Raw genomic sequence first — 21586 nt, forward strand, 5'->3', positions numbered from 1 at the left:
GTCCAGGACCCCATCAGGCTCACTGGGCCTGAGTGGGTGGGGGAAATGCTAAGTGCATTCCGCCCAGTTGCTCCAATCCTGGAGGGCCTCTCCCCATTGGCCTCTCTTCTACTTCCCCCCTCCCTCCTTCCTATGCCTCTAGGAGCCATGTGGCCAGAGGTGGCCCCAGAAGGCAGGGGACCAGACCCAGAAGCCCAACAGGCTTCCCTAGGAGGAGTGAGTGGAGGAAACACCCTCTGCATCTCCCCTGATCTTCCAATCCCAGAGGGCCCCTCCCTGTCTGCCTCTACTCCTCTTCCCCCCTCCCCCCTTCCCTCCCTCCCTCCTATGCCCCTAGGACCCCCAGAGCTGGAGGGGGCCTCAGAGAACACAGAACCAGGCTCAGGAGCCCAGCAGGCTTCCCAGGGCCCGAGTGGGTGGGGGAAATGCCCACTGCACCTTCCCTGATCTTCTGGCCCTGGAGGGTCACCCCCCACCATCTGCCTCTCTTCCTCTTCCCCCCTCCTCCCTCCCTCCCATGCCCCTAAGACCCACAAGGCCAGAGGGGGCCCCGGAGAATGAAGTACGAGGCCAGGTCCCAGCAGGTCCCCAGGCCAAGTGGGCAGGGGAAACACCTGCCACACCTCCCCTGATCCTCTGATCCTGGAGGGACCCTCCTGGTCCACCTCTCCTCTTCTCCCCCCACCTTCCTCCTACACCCCTAGGACCAACATGGCCCAGAGGGGGCCATGGAGGACAGGGGATCTGGCCCGGGAGCCCAACACGTTTCCTGGGGCTGAGTGAGTGGGAGAAACACCTGCCTTGCCTCCCCTGATCCTCTGAGCCCCTAAGGGTCCCTCCAGGCATGGGAACCACTCCCCCCTCCCAGCCACCCCTCAGGGGCACCAGTCCTGTCTGGCTTCCACTTCTCCTCCGCGCTCACCCACCCCCCGCATCCTACCCAGTTGCTCACGGGTTCCTCCCATCTCCTTGGGCATCAAGGTCCCCTACCAGTGTCCAGCAGGCACCCTAGTTGTAGGTAGACTCAAACTCCGTGTCTTCCCACACTGCCATCTTGACTCCAACCCCCAATACCAGACTATCTTAATTGCAATTGCTTTTTAATAAAATGTTATCTGGTAGGATAGGCCGTTCATTTTAAGCTTCTTCTACAGGTTTGGTTTCCTACTTTTGGCTTGTTGCTCTTCCATATAATAATTAGTCATCATATAGAGGTCTGATAGAATTTGGGGGAGAATTGCAATCCACATGATATTAAACTTTCTTATTCATAAACATGACATACCATTTCATTTATTCAGGTCTTCTTTTATGTCCTTCAGTGTTTCACAATGTTGCCCATAAAAATGTTTTATATCCTGTTTTAATTTTAGATGTTACTGCAAATAGAAGGTTTTACTATTATATTTTTAATTGGTCATTATTACTGCTTAGAATACAATTGATTTTATATGTTGATTAGTTTCCTAGGGCTGCCATAACAAAGTACAATAAACTGTGTGGCTGAAACCACATAAATTTATTCTCTCACAGTTTGGGAGGCTAGAATCTGAAATCAAGGTGTCAGTAAGATGACACTCCCTCTGAAGGCTCTAGGGAAGAATCCTTGCTCACCTGCCTCAGCTTCTAGTGGCCCCAGGCATTTCTTGGCTTCCGGCAACAGACTCCAATCTCTGCCTCCATCTCCATATGGCCTCTTTCGCTCTGTGTCCTCTTTTCTTTTTACAAGGACACCAGTCATTGAACTTCAGGCCTAACCTAAATTGAGAATGAGTCCATCTTGAGATCCTTAACTAATTACATCTGCAAAGACCCTATTTCTAAATAAGGTCACAATCTGAGATTCCAGGTGGACATGAATTTGGGGTGGACACTATTCAACTCACTTACAATCTTATATCAAACAACTTGACCAAATTTTCTTATTATTTCTAATAGTTTGTGGATTATCATATCTTTTATGTCATCTTCAAACAGACAATTTTCTCATTTTCTGTCTCTTCTGTCATTCCTTTTTTGTTCCCCCTTAGGTCTTCTTACTTTTGCTACAACTCCATGAAAATATTGAACAAAAGTTGTAATGACAAGCAACTTTAATTTGTTACTAACTTGAGTATGAATTCTTCTAAAATTTCACAGGTAAGTGTAATGTAATATTTGATATAGGGCTTTAATAAACATCCTGTATTATACTAATCCAGTTTCCTTCAATTCCTAGTTTGCTAAGAGGTTGTTTTTACATTGTTGTGTTTTCAAATTATGAATGAGTGTTGCATTTTATTGTCTTATTTTTCAGCGTCAGTTGAAATGATCACATTTCTTTTATCTAACTGTTAATGTAGTTGTCAGGGAGGAAAAATTGTTCCTCTATCCTCCTACGTTCAGCAGCTGGAGTCCTATATATATTGTCTTTTTCTCTTGATCAGATTTACTAGAAAGTTGCTCATTTTTAGTTTTGTTCTAAGAATTGGCTTTTTATTCTGTTAATCATTTCTATTGTTCCTCTGTTTTATCTCTTATTAGTATCTGCTCCTACATTTGTGAATTCCTTACTTCTACTTTCTTTGGGTTTACTATGCTGTTCTTTTTCTATTCTTGACTTGGACATCTAGCTCATTTAGTGTTAATTCTTATTGCTATTTAATAGCTGCATTTACAGTTATATATTTCCCCCTCAGTACGACTTGGTTGATTTCCACAACATTTGACATAAAGTACTTTCATTGCTATTCACTGTCAAATATTTTATGATTTCATTGTGCTTTACATATAAATGATGAATTTAAAAGTTGTTGAGCATTCCCTTGTGACTCAGTATTTTTGATTTTCACACGTACTTGAAAATAATGTAGTGTCTCTGTTTGTTTCCTTGGTTTTTACCCTACCTTTCTGGGATTCTTATTAAATATGGATATTGACATTTTTATTTCTTTGCTCCATATCTTTTAACTTGTCTTTCACATTCTTTCAACTTCTTCTTGATGATTTCTGGAGAGTTCTTCAACCTGATCTTCCAGGTTACTAATTTTATTTTTGTATACATTTTACTCTTGCACTCTATTATTTATTTTGGTTATTACATATTGTAGACCGAGACTCTTCCACTAGTTCTTCTTTATGACTGCTCATTTGTGCTTTACAGTCAAGCAATTGGTATCTCTTCTCTCTCTCAAATGATATTTATTATGTTTAATTCTAATTCTCGGTCTATGTGGCCCATTACTTTTCTCCTTTTTTATATAGTGATTGTGCTCTTCGGATGTCTCATTATTTTTTCCTGTGAGGTCACATTTCCCTGAAATTATTGGCTATCAATGGTAATGCCTTCCTAGGAGAACAGGCCAAATTCCAAGCCTTAGCTTGTGCCATTGGTAGTGAATTTGCAGGGGTTCTTAAAAGGATTCTTTAGTACTAAGAGCCTGTTTTGATCGGTCCTCAACAATTTTCCATTCTGTTACTCACACAGCCAACCCTAAGTGACTTTTCTGTACCTCGACCCAAGTACAGTTTTCCCAAGAGTTGTCATCCTCTTATGATCTAGTCATCTAAACCAGAGGTTCTCAACCAAAGGAGGTATTTGGAAATGTCTGAGGGAAATTTGGAGGTTGCTCTATTGACATTGGGTTACTACAGGCATTTAGGACAAGGGGCTGGGGTACTAAGCATGCCTTTTTATAACGCATAGAAAAATCCCACACAATGAAGTACTGTCCCAAACAGAATGACAGTAGTGCCCCCAGTAGTGATGGGGCAGAAGTTAAAGTTTAGGACTAGCTCATTCATTTGCACAAGTAGGTTTCTCCTCTGTACTCTCAGGGTCCCCTAGTGGTGCCTGATGCTGCTACACTGCCCCCAATCAGGTGCTCAGAGAGATGCTATTTCTCTGCCCTACGGTAGCAAGGTGGCAATCATTGTTCTAACCAGGGTATTATAAGGAGATTAAAAGGACTCAGAATGCTCGCCTCAATCTTTATCCTGCCCATGGCTTCCAGCTGTTTCCTTCCCTGGGTTCGCTTCCTCTCCCCAAACCCTCACCTCCATCAGGCACAACAGAACCCAGTTATCTTGGACTTCCTAGGGATATCTCACAGTTTTTATTAATGTCTCAAATACATCACCTCCTCTCACTTCTGTGGCATCTCCAGGGCTGGATCATGTGAGGGAATCAGCACCCTCTATTAGTATCCCATCCTGCTACCTCACAGGAACACTGATTATTAACAATATATGGAAAAAAAAGTACATGGAAAACTAATTTTGAAAAACGAGAGCAACAAAAGGAGATTCACCCCAGAAGATAATAAGATATTGTATCTTTATATTTGTATAAAGCCATGTTTTAAAAGAAAGCAAAATGAAACCCAAAAGAATAACATTTACAGAAAAATAGACCAAACAGGATTATAAAGCCCAGAAATACAGCAGGTATAGATGGCAACATGAAATGATAGAAGTGGCAGCACCAATCTGTGTGAACATGATAGTCTATTTGGTAAGTTATTTAGTAGATGATTTGGGGGGAAATGAACCATTTCATGGAGAAATATTTTCTCCACTTGAGAAAGCTTTTAAACTCTTTCTCTTGAAATAATTTTATAATTACAAAAAAGTTTCAAAACTAGTACAGAGAGCTCTCATATACCCTTCAGCCAGCTTCTCTTAATGATAACATCTTGTGTAACCATTGTGCAACGTTCAAAATCAAGAAATTAACATTGGTAGATTAGTAGCTAAACTACAGACTTTGTATGAATTTCACCAGTGTTTCCACGAATGCTCTTTCTCTGTTCCACAACCCAATCTAAGGAAGCCACTTTGCATTCAGTCATCGTGTCTCCTTAGTGTCTTCCTATCTCTGAAAGCTGCTTAATTTGGCATTATTTTTCATGATCACTACACTTTTGAATAGTATTGTCAGTTTGTCAAATGTCCCTCAATTTTTGTCCTATCTAATATTTTCTCATAATTAGATTGGGGTCATGCATTTTTCTCAAGAATACCACAGAAGTGGTGTGCCCTTCTCGGTACAACATCATGAAAGGAGATACATCTTATTACTGCTGATATTAACCTTGACCACTTGTGTAAGCCGGTGTCCGCTGATTTTCTCCCTAAAGTTACTATTTTTCACTTTGAAATTAATAAATGTATTGGTGGAAAGATATTCTTGTTTCTCCTCAAACTTTCACCCAGTGGTTTTAGGATTCATCAGCAGATCTTGACTATTCCAACTATTCCTGCAGTGTTCTAATGCAGAGAAATGATGTACCTTGACAATGGATCTGTTTATATTAGCAAATGGAATACTTTTCATTCTGAAATGTCTGTATTTAACTTGCTCCACTTCATTCATGTTTTTCATAATAAAAAAGGGGCATACACTTGCTTTACAATCATATAACTAAAAGCGTCTTGAGTAGTATAAGCGTTCCAGTCAAACCTGAAGGCCAAGACTTCTTGCAGAATTTTAAAATAAGTTCCTCTTCATTCTACCTTGGAGGTAAAGTCCCAGCCGTGCAAACCTGTTACTCAATGTTTGGTCAAAAACTGACTAGGTGGTCAGATGTCCGTATTCTCTTGTTCAAGCTGTGCAAATCCATCCGAGTTGTTCAGGAAACCAGACACATCACTGTCTGAACAAGCACATTCATTTACTTATCCACAAAAATCCCTGGACACGTGCTGCTAGGATAACTAAAATATCAAAGTCAAGGGCATTTGAAAAAGATGCTCACAGTTTTCTTGTGTCTCACTTTTTCAACTTCCTGGAAAATATATTGCTTCCTGCTGCCAGTGAATAAAAATCTAATAACTTGTTTTTGCAATATGTGTACTAGCTGGTTTCATGTAATTTGGCCAGTGTCTCACATTTTAGAATTGAATCCTGTCTGAGAATTTGGAGGGTGAGATAAAAGTCTTCCTCCCGGCCCCCCAACATGCTCCAGTGCCTCACAGAGATGGAAAGCACTGCTGAGGACCTAACTGAAAGAGACTTTAGGACATGATGCAGCCCTGGTAGTGAGCTGGAAACAACCCCAGCAGCTGGCACAGGTTTTCGTTGTGCTCCACCAGGCAGTGCCTTTCTGCCTCTGCTTCTCCTACTTCTGCTGTGAACATCTAACTAATTTCTACTCTCTGTGTTCTCTGCTTTGTGGATTCTGCTGCCTTGTGTCTTCTGCTATCTCATGCCTGCTGGCAGTACCTTGGAGTGGATAAAAATGCAACTCTGGAGATCTGGCTTCATAGCCTGCCTCTTCCAGGTACTGATTCTGTGAACTTAGTTAATGTTTAAACATCCTGTGCCTCACTGTCCTCATCTGAAAATGGTGATGACCTCACAGTGTAGTTCTGAGGGTTAAGTGGGTTAGTGCATGAAAAGCACTAGAACAGTGCCTGGTAAGTCCTCGAATAAATGTTAGCTGTCGTTATTTGATCCGTGAGTCTCTTCCATCTACACCCACCAAGCTCTTCCATCTCCACATGTATGTGTCTCTTTCACATTCCAGCAAATAGGAGATCTGAATGTAGGCAGTCACCATTGAAAGGGAGCATCCATATTTGGCAGGCATCTCATGCCAAGTTTGAAACAGGTGCTCATCTCTGTTATAGGTGGCCAGGTAACAATGACTTAGGCATAATGAAGCAGACTTAAAACTCTGTTTCACCACCTTTTTCAAAGAGAGCTCTGGGCATGGCAGTCCCTCTGAACTTCGTACACTTTCGCACAATACCTGAAAATGGCACAGAGGCCATGGTGATCTGTTACTAGTAAATCTGGGGCCATGGTGAGTTATCTAATCACGTGTCTGCCTCAGCATTGACCTTTCCCCTCACCACCAACATGGCTGAGCTGCTCAGCCTGTGCCCTTCTTCATTACATTAGTGACATAGAGTCCTATGCCAAGTTCTCACTGCTGGAACCTTGAGACTTCTTGCTATTGCATCTTCTTTCATCCTTCCTCTCCTTGTACTCAGATCCCATGGACACAAGACTTCCCACCATTCAGTGCAGCCTCCTTGGCAATGGGGTGCATCTTGTTTGATTCCTGAGGCCACGGCAGCCACTTCCCTAACTTGTGGCTGAGTCCCCACTGCGTGTTTCCTGGACATCTACTCTTTGCTTTGCCCGTTTTGCTTCGGCTCCTTTAGACCCCTGCCAAGGTAAGACTACTCTTACCCTATTCACACCCCCAAAGAATTGATGCTCTCCTGGGTTATATTTTATTGTGTGAACTCATGGCTCTATGTTCCTACTTCTGACTGAGCTCTCATGTTCAGACTACTCATTTAGACCCATAAATGTAAGGGAAAGGAAACTGCTCAAAGATGATGAGGAAAACATACTAACTGCAAAGAGCACATATATCGTGCTCACACCAGGCTTTTGAGCAAACTGAAAGAAAACATGGTTTAAAAAAAAAAAAGAGCCTTTTCTTTTAAATATATTGAACAATAAATATATGAACCACAGGATCTACCTGAACTTGCTTCTACCATACGTATTGGAGTCACGCTGAGTAGTGAAAAGGGCTCTGAATCAGAGGTCAAAGTGGCAGGAATCCTGGTCTCAGCTCTATTTCAAAGCTCACTGGATGCTCTGTGCTTTGTGACCACCTGGAGGCGTGGGGTAGGGAGGGTGGGAGGGAGGGAGACGCAAGAGGGAAGAGATATGGGAACATATGTATATGTATAGCTGATTCACTTTGTTATAAAGCAGAAACTAACACCCCACTGTGAAGCAGTTATACTCCAATAAAGATGTAAAAAAAAAGCTCACTGGATGACCTGGACAAATCATTTAAACTCTCCTCTGTGCTCTCAGTTCCTCAAGTCAAGCATTTCTATTAAACTCACCCCAGGTTAACATTAAATATCAAGATTGATATGACTAAAGCAAAATTAAAATCCACATGGATTTTAATGTGTCTCAGAGTAGGCTGTGAACTTGTGTCTCAGAGTAGGCTGTGAACTTGGGTGGTTGCTGGCACCGGTCTCCTACGGAGCCGCCAAACCAGACCTACTGCAAATATTTATCTATTATTAGAGACTCCCTAGGGAAGAAGTGAGCAACTTCGACCAGTTGTATAAGGTTAAACAGCTTTTCCAACAGTCATTATGTAAAGACATAAGAAAGTATTGTTAAGGCCAGTTCCATAGAGCATGATGAAGGATGTTGGGAGCATTATCAAAATCCTAAAGATCCTTGTGAAATAGGTCTTGATTTCTTGCTTATACATATGACTGAAAGGATTGGTGTAGATGTTTAAAGATGTTTAACTTCCTGTGTGGGGCAGCACTAATGAAACTGTGGAAGGATCCACAGTGTAATCAGCTACTGCGTCCTATGAGCGCTGGTGCATTTGTCCTGGGCACATGCTTTTTCTGGCATCATTTCTATCGGTTCAAGAATACAAATCCCAGATGGATTCAAACCCATGACTGTAAGCGGTCACTCTCTTGGTCTCAGAGTGAATCAATATCATTGTCTTGCCTACATTGTATTTGAGGTTCTTTCTTAATTCAGCAAATTTTACCGGGTACCTACTCTGTACTAGATAATACGCACCAGAATCTGGCAACTGGGTCTTGATGACAAGGCTCAGGTGGAGATTAAGTGGTTCAGCTTTTCACAGATGACAATTCATTCAAACTTCCAGATTCATTCACACATTTTCTTGTCAGGTATTTATTGTACACTTACTAAAATTAATAAAGTCTAAGAACATTAAAATTATCTAATTTAACCATACTGAGAATTTCATTTCTCCTCCCCACCTCTGCATGAACTGAGAACTGCAGCTGTGATCCAGGAACCTCCTTAAGGTGGGGCTGGCAAGCCTGATAACTCACCTTACCTGAAACAAGCAGAGTATTCTGGATCTAAGTTCAAAGTATGCAGACTGCAATTTACACCTGTGATATGTCTTGGCACAGAGGAGAGGTATACCCGTAATACACCGGTGGCTTCAGAACAAAGCCTCACCACCCAGCTCACCATAGTTCCTGTGTATGGAATTAAGCAAAGTCTTTAAACTAAAGGTATGAAAATATTTGCAAAGTTGGGGAGGTCGGGGAAAGGAGTAATGTTTATTCTTGGGTGCAGAAACTTCTAATGTGTATGTATAAACTGGGGATCTAGGGTAGGAGGTGCTTCTAGGGGAGAGAAAATTTTGAGAGATGAGAAAATTTTAGAAGGGCAGTGTTTAAGCCATCTGATTTTAAAAGACAACTTGAAATTCCAGGGCAAAGACAGAAATGAAGATGTAACCATAGAAAACGTTGATAAAGCCTAAAACATTTTTTAAAGAAAGAGAGAAATCTGAATTTTAAAACAAATCTTTTCAAGCTTGAGGGGTGCTAGAAAGGCTGGTAAGACAAGAAAGGGGAACCTATTAACAGATTAGTAAAAAGGAAGCTGGAAAAATCAAGTTACATTAAAAGGGCCCCAGAAGAATGTGATTATCAGAGTCAGTATTTATTGGGATGTTTTGTGTCTGCTCTTCCTGTTTAAGGGAAGAGAATAGGAAACCTGTTAGATGACACATAGCCTGGAAACTTCCTCTAAGCATGAGCAACCCTGCATCCATCAGGCCCTTAGTTGCTCAATTTCTTACAGTCCATGGTGGGCTCCATTCTCAGAAGATGACGAGGAAAACATACTAACTGCAAAGAGCACATATATCGTTTTGTGTACTCTCTTGAGGTACAAGCTAATAAAGGCAGCTGGGAGACAGCAAGAGCAGCAGGAGGACCAAGTTTCAATTCTGGGAGTAACTCATACGAGGACAAAAAGAATCAGGAGGCATAAACTTTTCAAGTATTTCTGCATTTCTTTCCTGGTTTTGTGCCCGTTTTTGTATTGTCTCTTTTAGGATCCCAATCATGACAATAAGAATAACAAATCATAAGTCACTGTTGGTGTTGTTGTTTATATTAGCCTCCTGGATCACTTTTACAGTTTTCCAAAACTCCACAAAGGTAGGAACTGCTTTCTTTATGTGTTTTACAAAAGTACATTTTTACTCGACACTTCATCTGTTCTAGAAAAGTCCAAACAAACACACCTGTAGATTGTAGTAGGGGAGTTTCAACAGCTTACACACCTTTAAGAGCCAAGGTACTTGAAAATAATCATGCAATATGAGAGAGGATAATATTGCGTGTGTGTGTGTATATATACACACATTCTTCTTTTGTCACTTATATTTGCATTGCAACAGTCTTCTCCCACTGCTTAGCTTGTCTTTACACCTTCTCCAAGGAACCTCTGAACAACAGAATATTTTCATGTTTATGTAGTAAAATTTATGTTAATACTGTTACTGTTAATACTGTTAATACTTTTTACTGTTAATACTTTTTACTGTTACTACTTCTTGAGTACTAATAAACCCTTCCCTATGCCGACATCAAATTATTTATCTAAATATTCTACTTAAAGTTTTAAAGGTTGCTTTAGACATTTAGCCCTGTAATGTACTTGGATTTTTTTTTTTTTTTTTGCTGACTTTTCTTTTATTTCCATATGGATAACCACTTTTTCAGCTCTTTTTATTTTGTAATCCTTCCTTTCCAAGCTGATTTATCATGTCATTTTTGTTGTATATCAAAATCTCTAATAAATACAGGTCCCTCTGTGGGCTCTTCGTTCTATTCCATTGAACAATTTGTCTTCCCTGTATCAATACCACATGGCTATAGTTAACAGAGCTTCATAATTAGTTTTGAAAACTTCTTTAGTTTTCGGCCAGTCTTGGCTCTTCACTCTCTCTTATATATTTTAGAATCAGACTGTCAAATTTAGTGAAAAATTCTACTTAAATTATAAGTCCATGACATTAGCCATATAGATCAAATTGAGAAAACTGATATGTTTATAATATTATTTTGCTGTTTATCAACATGTAATCTCTCTCCATCTATACAGGTCTTCTTCAAGATCTTTCACTAAATTTTATAACTTTTGCATTCAGGTCTTATACATCTTTTGTTAGAGTGATACCACGGTACTTCATAATTTTTCTGTTGCTGTTGTCAATAGTGTCCTTTTAAATACATTCTCTAATTGCTTACTGCTGGTGTAAAGGAATCCAACTGACTTTTGCATAAGGAACATTAGGATTTTACTTTCCAAGATCTTGAAAGACTCACTAGTTCACAGATCCAATATTGTCTAGATCTCTCTGAGTACAGAATGTATACTTGTTCTAAAATTTTGATTTTTCTATTAATTCTGTTCCCTTGATGTCTCCTCTTTGTTGAACCTGATACCTCTCTCTCATGAGTTACTTTTTTTTTTTTTTGGCCACGCCACGTGGCTTGCAGGATCTTAGTTCCCCAACCAGGGATCCAACCCGTGCCCCCTGCAATGGAAGCATGGAGTATTAACCACTGGACCACCAGGGAAGTCCCTCGCATGAGTCACCTTTCATGAAAACTTTTTGCTAATTCTTGGTTGTGTACTTTCTTACACCTGAGATTCTGTGGTGGCCAGTGTGCAGTGCTGTTACCTGTTTGCTCCAGCATGTTTGTGGCAGAGATGCAAAAAGTGCTGCAGGGCAACAAACGCTCCCCACTTTTCTAAAGGGTTGCCAGGCACACTGGGTCCTACCCACCTCTCCAGCTTAAATATCTGTAGTTTTTACTCTCACCAGAGTACAGAAGTCCCTGTTTCTAGCTGTCTGGCCCAGGCACGGGCGGGGAAATAAGGAGGTGTCAACCTGCCTGGTTTGTCCTCCTGTGAGCCTCCCCTTCACCCCTTTTTATTCCAGTTATCACCCTCCTCCATGTTGGTAATGTCCCTGCAGTGACTTCCTTCTTTTGCCAAAGCCTCATCTACATGCGTTGGAGCCATGGTTTCCTTCTTTGATCTAATCTCATCTGCATTTCGTTCTTCAGGAGACTGCTTATAAGTTCTGGTCCATATAAGGTATCTCTTCCTATTTCCCAGAACAATTAGAAAATTTTAAGTTCTTTTCTGCCGTTTATACAATTTTATGGTGGGAAATCGAGGCTATAATATGTGCTTACTTCTCCACCTTGAATCAGAATTTTCCTGTTACTTTTCTACTAAAAAAAAATTGTGCAGAGAATATTATTCTACCATACTGAAAATCACTTATAATTTTCATGTGAAGTTGTAGCAGTTTAAAAACATCTGATAATGTACTGTATGGTTAAAAGATGTTACTAAGATAATGTTCAGATCCTCTAGGTACTTACTCTTTTATTTAAAACATCTTTATTGGAGTATAATTGCGTTACGATGTTGTGTTAGTTTCTGCTGTATAACAAAGTGAATCAGCTATATGTAAACATATATCCCCATATCCCCTCCTTCTTTCGCCTCCCTCCCACCCTCCCTATCTCACCCCGCTGATCTCCCTGTGCTATGCAGGTGCTTCCCACTAGTTATTTTACATTTGGTACTTACTCATTTTTTAATTTAGTTCCTGCAGCAACTACTGAGAGATTTTTTCATTTCTGATCCTGATTGTGGATTTTTCTACTTCTCCCTTTAGTTCTGTCCATTTTTGTTTCACATATAAATACATGGATACGTAGGCACATACACATTTAAGGTTGCTATGTTTTCAGACCAATTGATGCTGTTATCACTAAGAAATGTCCATCTTTATGTCTGGTGATACTCTTTGTCTTGAAATCTACTTTTTTTTTTTTTAACATCTTTATTGGGGTATAATTGCTTTACAATGGTGTGCTAGTTTCTGCTTTACAACAAAGTGAATCAGTTATACATATACATATGTTCCCATATGTCTTCCCTCTTGCGTCTCCCTCCCTCCCACCCTCCCTATCCCACCCCTCCAGGCTGTCACAAAGCACCGAGCCAATATCCCTGTGCCATGCGGCTGCTTCCCACTAGCTATCTACCTTACTACGTTTGTTAGTGTGTATATGTCCATGACTCTCTCTCGCCCTGTCACAGCTCATCCTTCCCCCTACCCATAACCTCAAGTCCGTTCTCCAGTAGGTCTGTGTCTTTATTCCTGTCTTACCCCTAGGTTCTTCATGACATTTTTTTTTCTTAAATTCCATATATATGTGTTAGCATACGGTATTTGTCTTTTTCTTTCTGACTTACTTCACTCTGTATGACAGACTCTAGGTCTATCCACCTCATTACAAATAGCTCAATTTCGTTTCCTTTTATGGCTGAGTAATATTCCATTGTATATATGTGCCACATCTTCTTTATCCATTCATCCAATGATGGGCACTTAGGTTCTTTCCATCTCCAGGCTATTGTAAATAGAGCTGCAATGAACATTTTGGTACATGACTCTTTTTGAATTTTGGATTTTTCAGGGTATATGCCCAGTAGTGGGATTGCTGGGTCATATGGTAGTTCTATTTGTAGTTTTTTAAGGAACCTCCATACTGTTCTCAACAGTGGCTGAACCAATTCACATTCCCACCAGCAGTGCAAGAGTGTTCCCTTTTCTCCACACCCTCTCCAGCATTTATTGTTTCTAGATTTTTTGATGATGGCCATTCTGACTGGTGTGAGATGATATCTCATTGTAGTTTTGATTTGCATTTCTCTAATGATTAATGATGTTGAGCATTCTTTCATGTGTTTGTTGGCAGTCTGTATATCTTCTTTGGAGAAATGTCTATTTAGGTCTTCTGCCCATTTTTGGGTTGGGTGGTTTGTTTTTTTGTTATTGAGCTGCATGAGCAGCTTGTAAATTTTGGAGATTAATCCTTTGTCAGTTGCTTCATTTGCAAATATTTTCTCCCATTCTGAGGGTCCTCTTTTGGTCTTGTTTATGGTTTCCTTTGCTGTGCAAAAGCTTTGAAGTTTCATTAGGTCCCATTTGTTTATTTTTGTTTTTATTTCCATTACTCTAGGAGGTGGGTCAGAAAGGATCTTGCTGTGATTAATGTCAGAGTGTTCTGTCTATATTTTCCTCTAAGAGTTTGATAGTTTCTGGCCTTACATTTAGGTCTTTAATCCATTTGAAATCTACTTTAACATTAATGTTAGCTTTTTTATGCTTACATGGTATATTGTTTTCCATCCATTCACTTTCAACCTATAGGTATCTTTATACTTAAACTACATTCCTTGTAGATAGCAAATAGTTGGGTCTTGCTGTTTTATCTCTGCCTTTAAAAAAATTTAACACTTCATTTATTAATATCATTCTAGTAAAACTTTCTTTCTAGAATGTATTACTAATCACATAGGTGAAAATATAACAGCTTCACCTTTTTATAAATGAATTATCTCAAATATTGAAACATTGATCACAAATTCATTTAATAAAAATTCTTGAAAAATTTGATAAAACCATAAATTTTAATGCCAAACTATAACTTTTATTATCAAAATATTTTAAATATTTCAAAATATTAAAATATACATAAATGAATGTGTTGACTACAGAACATTATTTTATTTATACATACTGTCTTTTAAAAATCTTCACACTCTAGCTATTCCAAAACAGTATTTTTTTTCTTTTGAGTTTGATTACACTACTTTAATCCCAGGAAGAGTATTATCTCTGACTTTTAATGAAGTGTTTAGTCTACTTACTTTTAATGGAATTATTAATATGGGTGGACTTAGGTCCATCATTTTGCTATTTGTTTTCTGCCCAGCCATTCTGGTTTTTATTCCTCTGTTCCCCATTTCCTGCCTTATTTTGGGTTGTTATTTTTGTTGGATTTTTTTAGTATTTCCTTTCAGTTTCTCTATTATTTTTACAGCTCTAAGTTGTCTTTCTAAAGTGGTTTCTCTAGAGATTACAATACACATTCTTAACTTTTAGAGTTAATATTGTGCTACTTCATGTAATCTGTAATAACCTTTCAACCATTTATTTCCATTTATTCCCCCCATTCTTTATGCTATAGTTGTCATATTATTACAAAATTGTAGTTCTTAAATAATTGTACGCACTTTAAAGAAACTAGGAGATAAACACACAGTATTTTATATTAATACATATATTTATCATTTGTGGTGCTTTTCATTCCTTCCTGAAGATCTATGTGTCTTTTTGGTGTAATTTCACTTCAGCTTGAAGAACTTTAGTTAGCAGTTGTCTCTTTTTATCTTTTTGATCCCGCCGCTGGCATGTGGGATCTTAGTTCTCCTACCAGAGATCGAACCTGTGCCCCCTGCAGTGGAAGTGTGGAGTCTTAACCACTAGACCGCTGGGGAAGCCCCAGCACTTTTTAAAATGCAAGTCCAGTGTTGTCCCTTCTGTAGAGCTAATCACTGTTCTCTACAGGAGAATTAGTCCAATACAAGCTACTCTGCCTTTATTGGAAATTTGGAGATATTACTATGACTCACTGAGTTCTCAGAAATAGAGTTATTGATAAATGCAGTGAACATTGTTAAAGGTCTTGTACATATGCTATAGAACTGTTTTCCAGAAATGTGGTGCCATTCACACCTAAACCAACAGTGAAAGAGAATTTTAGTCTTACTGCATGTTTGCCACACTGGGTAGCTCATTTTTAGAGATACTTGCCTGGGATTAAAACCTGACTCTGTTGCTGACTAGCTATACAAGCTTGGCTAAGTCCCTTAACTTCGCTGTGAACCAGTTTCATCATCTGAAAATTGGGTCATAAAAATAAATACCCCATATATTATTGTGAGGATTAATTGGCTAACATATGAAAAACATTTGGCATTGTACCTGGCACATAATAAATGTTTGCTATTACTGTCTCTTATTTGATAAATTAAAATGTTTTTATTTTTTAAAATCTTCACGTGTCAAATAATAAAACAGTAACAATGTTAATCATAGTTAGTCCAGTACAAGCTATTCTGCCTTTATTGGAAATTTGGAGATATTACTATGAAAGATTTATACCAAAAAGTGTTCTTGACAGAATCGTAAGTAATAGAGAAAAGCTGAATGCAATAAATATCTAAAAAGACAGGAATAAGTGAAATATTCCATAGGCTGGAATATTATGTGGTCCTTTGACATAAGGTGGAAAGTTTTTAATTACACTTTTTTTTAAATCAAAATTCATTGGTAAATATTCAGTTTATTCACAATCATGTGAAATTGTTATATAGAGGATGAGATAAAATCACCCAAACGGCAAGAGTAGTTATCAATGGTTGGTGTGACTGACTTTTATTTCCTATAGAATTGTGCCATTCCCTCGTTTTTAATAATAAATCAGTGTTATTTTATGATTAGAAAATAAATATTTTATAAGCCTATGCTTCTTATGTGCTGTTAGCTAAAGCAATCTGAAAATTACTAATAAATATCACAATTTAATCAAAGTGTAACAAGTGAAATAGAAAAAAATAGATAATTGTATATTACATAAAATTTCCATGCTTCTTAAACATTTTCTTAAGGATTTATTTAAATGACTGAATTCTAGTTTTAAGATAAAAAATAATTGAACAATAAACATTTGTTCTCTGCTATGCAGTTAAAAAGCATTTTCTCATTTGGTCTCCATGACTGCCCAGTGAAAGTATATTTTATGATCACCACTTTAAGGAAGAAGATCCCGGGGCTCTTTAGGGTGGAGTGGCTCATTCAAAATAGATTAGCCACTGATGGGAGTTCCCTGGCAATCCAATGCTTAGGACTCTGCACTTTCACTCCCAAGGACCTTGGAGTTCAATCCCTGGTCAGGGAACTAAAATCCTGCAAGTCATGCAGTGCAGCCACTAAAAAAAAAAAAAAAAAAACCAGAAATAGTGAAATCTCAATATATTTTTAATTTTTGTACCTCCCATCATTTTATAAAAGAGAAGTTGGCTAACCTACCAAAATTATTACATTAAATAAGCACATTTTCTTTGTTCTTTATTGTATTCCTTGTCATTTCAGTTATGGACTGTACTCAAGTTGCCCATCTCCCTCCATCACAGGAATTTCATCATGAAATCATGTCCTGCAGCACCACTGGATCCAGCAGTTTCACCAACAGAGACTGAGCTGAGAATAAAGGGGATCAAGGAGAAACTAGACCAGCTGATCCCACCCAGACCCTTCACCAACGTGAGCTCCACCACCAGCGCCACACACAGCAAAGCCACCCTCCTCAGCCCTCGAGACACATACTGCAGGGGGGATCAGCTAGACGTCCTGCTGGAGGTGAGGGACCACTTGGGACGCAGGAAGGAATATGGCGGGGATTTCCTGAGGGCCAGGATGTCCTCCCCAACCCTGAAGGCAGGCGCTTCGGGAAAGGTGACAGACTTCAACAATGGCACCTACCTTGTCAGCTTCACCCTGTTCTGGGAGGGCCGGGTGTCTCTGTCTGTCCTGCTCATCCTCCCCAGTGAAGGGGTGTCGGCTCTCTGGAGGGCAAGGAACCAAGGCTATGACAGGGTGATCTTCACAGGCCAGTTTGCCAATGGCACCTCCCATGTCAATACTGATTGCGCCCTGGTTTTAAATTCAAGTGCTGAACTGTGTGAGTACCTGGATAGTCGAGACCAAGAAGCCTTCTACTGCGTGAAGCCTCCACATATACCCTGTGCTGCACTCACCCACATGCATTCCAAAAACAAGGCCGTGTCTTATCTTAGCAAACAAGAAAGAAGCCTCTTTGAAAGGTAAATAATTATTTCTGGAGACTACCCGGGCAAATATAGTAATGATTTGGCCTATCTGTTGATCTAAAGGAAACTACTATGAGTATATCAACTTAGGGACTCTGTGAAGAGCCATTTTAGAAAAGGTCTGTGAATTCATTTGGGGACAGTGCCCACTCTCCAGTAGTCCCTAAAGGTTTGGGATATTTAACACTTATCATTGAAACAAAAAATATAAATAAAATAAAAATTAAAAGAGGAGGAGAAATAGACATGTGTGAATATGCATGGGATCTAATATATTTTTTCTGCTTCTCAAAAACTTACCTTGTACACTTTCTGGGGATCTGTACTCCCTGGACTAATAGGCCAAGAAATGTAAATTTAATAAATGGTTTGGAACCGTGGGCAAAGTAGTCAGTTATTATCACAAGAAATAACTGAAGCAATGGGTAATGTGGCTTCTTGTGTTTCCTGATCTTGGGGCCACCTGCAGATTAATTTCTATATTTGTCTCGTTAAGGTCAAATGTGGGTATAGAGATGATGAAAAAGTTTGGCGCCATTACTGTCTCCAAATGCAACAGTAAGTTCTCCCTGTGTTTGACGGGTGGTATTTAGTACTAGTCCCATTTAAAGCACTTCTTCTTTTTGCGGACTTATTCACTATTACCTGTCCTATTGTTACTCTGCTTATCAGGCTGGTCTATGGTAGGTCAAGATGCCAGTTACCTAAGTGAATAAATGAATAGAATCATAAACCTGTTTTATAACTCTCATCATGAGGGCTTCCCTGGTGGTGCAGTGGTTAAGAATCCGCCTGCCAATGCAGGGGACATGGGTTTGAGCCCTGGTCCAGGAAGATCCCACATGTCACGGAGCCCTGGTCCAGGAAGATCCCACATATCACGGAGCAACTAAGATCCCACATGTCACGTGAGCCACAACTACTGAGCCTGTGCTCTAGAGCCCACGAGACACAACTACTGAGCCCACGTGCCACAACTACTGAAGCCCGTGTGCCTAGAGCCCATGCTCCACAGCAAGAGAAGCCACCGCAATGAGAAGCCCGTGCACCACAAGGAAGAGTAGCCCCCGCTCGCCACAACTAGAGAAAGCCCGCGTGCAGTAATGAAGACCTAACACAGCCAAAAATAATAAAAATAAATAAATAAATATAACTCTCATCATCAATCTTATCATTATCTATCAGGCAACAGATAACCTGCCCATCAGACACATCAACCTTCAAATGTCTCCTAATTTGCACCTAGGTCTTATTCCCAAACCACCACCATCAGCACTTCCCACATTGCTACAAGCACAAGAATCACCATCTAGAGGTTTCTAACCTGCCCTCTATAAGTCAATTCATTACAATTTCCCCCTCTTTGTCTTTGCCGCCTTTCAAACATTTTAACATATAAAATAGCAATTCCACACTTATATTTATTAATTGCTCTTCAATTTCTTTGGCTCAAAACATCCTAGGAAATCATTATCTAAAATGATTTAAGGCAAGAACTTTTGTGTCCCTTTAAATTCGACATTAACAACTTGCTAATTGCTACTGAACTCATTTACACTGAAGTGTATATACGACCTACAGGTAGAAATGGCATTTTTCACCCAGGATACACAAGGATACTCATACCGGTTATTAAAATGTTAAACCACTTCCTTTGGTTGGTGGATAATCACTGCCCCAAGACCACCAAGGCTAGATACGTCAGTCCGTCAGATTCCCAGACTCTTCACAAACCAGTGACTAACGGGTTAATACCTGGCCTGTTCTGGACCTCCAGGACTCTGCTCCAGCCTACAGCCATATCCATGTGGACTGTCCAGGTCCCAAACCAAATTAGTTGTTAATTTTTTTTATATTTCCATGCACTTAACTCAAAGGATTTACAGTTTGATTGTGGCATTTAAGACACTATGACAGTCCTCAGCTGCCGCTAAGGTGCTCCATCCTTCCGAGGAAGCTAAAGCCGCGTTGGGGAGAGGCCCTCACTTCATCTGGCGACAAGCACCACACCCGGCAGCCCCCATTTAGCACTCGCCCCCACCATGGCCTCTGTCTCGGAGGTCACCTGCATCTACTTGGCCCTCATCCTGCACGACGCTGAGGTGACGGTCATGGAGGATAAGATCAATGCCCTCATTAAAGCAGCTGGTGTAAATGTTGAACCTTTCTGGCCAGGCTTGTTTGCAAAGGCTTTGGCGAATGTCAACATCGGGAGCCTCATCTGCAACGTGGGGACTGGTGGACCTACCCCAGCAGCTGGTGCTGCCCCAGCAGCAGGTCCCGCCCGCCCCACCACTGCTGCCCCAGCTGAAAAGAAGAAAGTGGAAGCAAAGAAAGAAGAATCTGAAGAGTCTGATGATGACATGGGCTTTGGTCTTTTTGACTAAACCTCTTTAGTAACACGTTCAATAAAAATCTGAGCTCTTTGAAAGAAAGAAAAACAGAAACAAAAAACACACTAGGGCAGTGTGTGATAAACTTGGGGGTAAAGTGGGATAAAATGACAAGATAATTGAGTTTTCATTACTAAGCAAGAATTGATGTCTTTCCTTTCATAAGAAGGCAAACAAATACTTAAATTTTACCTAGAAGGCCTTTTTCCTGGGAAAAATCTTGTTCTCTGTAATGAACATTAATGGGTATCATTTAGAAAATTCTTATCAGAGAAAATTTTTTCTGAAAAATAAGTATTCCATTAAGATAATGATGCTTCAATAAGGCTTTTCCTCCATCCTCACACCCTATTAAAAGGATACTTAGAAAAGACAGTTGGTTCTTAATAAATACTGATGGGTAAAGTGATATTTTAGAAGATCCTATCTTGTTGATTCTTTAGCAGAAAAGACAGCTCCAATGAAAAAGAAATGCAAGTTTGGAATGGCATCCACAATCCCCAGTGGACATGTCTGGAAAGACACATGGAATCCTGTCTCCTGTAGTTTGGCTCCAATCGAAATGAAAGAATGCCTGAGAGGAAAATTCATACATCTAATGGGAGATTCCACGATCCGCCAGTGGATTGAATACTTCAAAAGCAGTATCAAGAGTATGCCTGTCTAAGCTATTACTCATATCCTTTTCAGAAACATCTTTTTCATTTCAAGGGGAGAAATGAATATGGGAAATGCCTCTTCTTTTTCATATTTGTTAATCACAGCACACCAACACTTTTCACAAGACATCATTGTCTTTTCTTTAAAAGAATACATTTATTGACTAGAAGGGAGCCAGTTTAGAAAAAGGTTTACTCCATGCCTATCCCTGCAAAATTCACACTTCAGTATTTATCCAGCATGCTCAGAAAATCATGGACAGAGCAGACAATAATAAGATATTATACTGTCCACCTTCTACAGATGGCATGATGATTAAGGGTGTGGATTCTAAATCCAGATGTCTTGGGATCAAAATATGGCCTCTACATGTCCTAGCTGGATGGGCTTGGGCAAGTTACATAACTACATAGTGATTTTGTCCTTAGTTCCCTCATCTGTAAAATGGAGATGAAAATAGTACCCACCTGGTAAAACGAGGTAATATACACAATGCATTTAGAATACCGTTTGCTACATACTAAGTTCCCTTTGGTGTAAGCTGTCATCACTATTATTATATCATGGAAGCACAGATGCTAGGAGTAAGATAATGGCTTCACATCAGGTAGGCACAGTGGTTAAAAGTAGGGGCTTTGGAGCCTAACAGACCTAGATTGTGCCACTTAGAAGCCATGACCTTGGGCATAGTACTTATTTTCCTCATCAATGAACTAAAAATAACAACAGCATCTGGCGGTGGTTATAAAGAGTAAATGAGGTAATGGTTATAAAATATTTAACACATTGCAAGACACATGAGCACTCAGAAAGTGCCCAGTAAACAACAGCTATTGCAATGATTATCATTAGTTCACATCAGAGTTGGGGCTAGAATCCATTTGCTAGAATCCTAGTCCAGTTGCTCCTTTTACTAAACCAAGAATGCATCAATACTAATTCA

The 21586-nt window shown here is 39.8% G+C and overlaps 1 protein-coding gene, 1 long non-coding RNA gene and 1 pseudogene across 8 annotated transcripts in view; 2 read left to right on the forward strand and 1 right to left on the reverse strand.

The window, feature by feature from the left end:
- Nucleotides 1-21586, forward strand: part of NXPE4 (neurexophilin and PC-esterase domain family member 4) — a 43050-nt gene that overhangs the window by 19463 nt on the left and 2001 nt on the right. Inside the window, exons 3-8 of one of the 6 annotated variants that reach the window (XM_073808166.1) lie at nt 2031-2139; nt 6976-7161; nt 8935-9039; nt 16854-17584; nt 18087-18148; nt 20427-20636. In XM_073808166.1, the coding sequence (XP_073664267.1) occupies nt 9010-9039; nt 16854-17584; nt 18087-18148; nt 20427-20636 (1033 nt within the window). In that variant the 5' untranslated portion in view covers nt 2031-2139; nt 6976-7161; nt 8935-9009. Of the gene's footprint in view, nt 1-2030; nt 2140-6975; nt 7162-7676; nt 9040-9872; nt 9979-16853; nt 17585-18086; nt 18149-20426; nt 20637-21586 lie in introns of those variants that run through there. The other 5 variants (XM_019941858.3, XM_073808165.1, XM_073808169.1 and 2 more) reach the window with 5 other exon arrangements.
- LOC141279315 (uncharacterized) overlaps nt 16699-21586 on the reverse strand; it is a 55773-nt gene continuing 50885 nt past the window's right edge. For both annotated transcript variants that reach the window (XR_012333325.1, XR_012333324.1), the window contains exons 2-3: nt 17244-17326; nt 16699-16961 (exon numbers count right to left, since the gene is read on the reverse strand). This is a non-coding gene — a long non-coding RNA (uncharacterized lncRNA). The remainder of the gene's footprint in view (nt 16962-17243; nt 17327-21586) is intronic.
- LOC101335139 (large ribosomal subunit protein P1 pseudogene) lies at nt 19601-20302 on the forward strand (annotated as a pseudogene).

Source organism: Tursiops truncatus, chromosome 8 (assembly GCF_011762595.2).
Source record: "Tursiops truncatus isolate mTurTru1 chromosome 8, mTurTru1.mat.Y, whole genome shotgun sequence".
NCBI lineage: Eukaryota > Metazoa > Chordata > Mammalia > Artiodactyla > Delphinidae > Tursiops > Tursiops truncatus.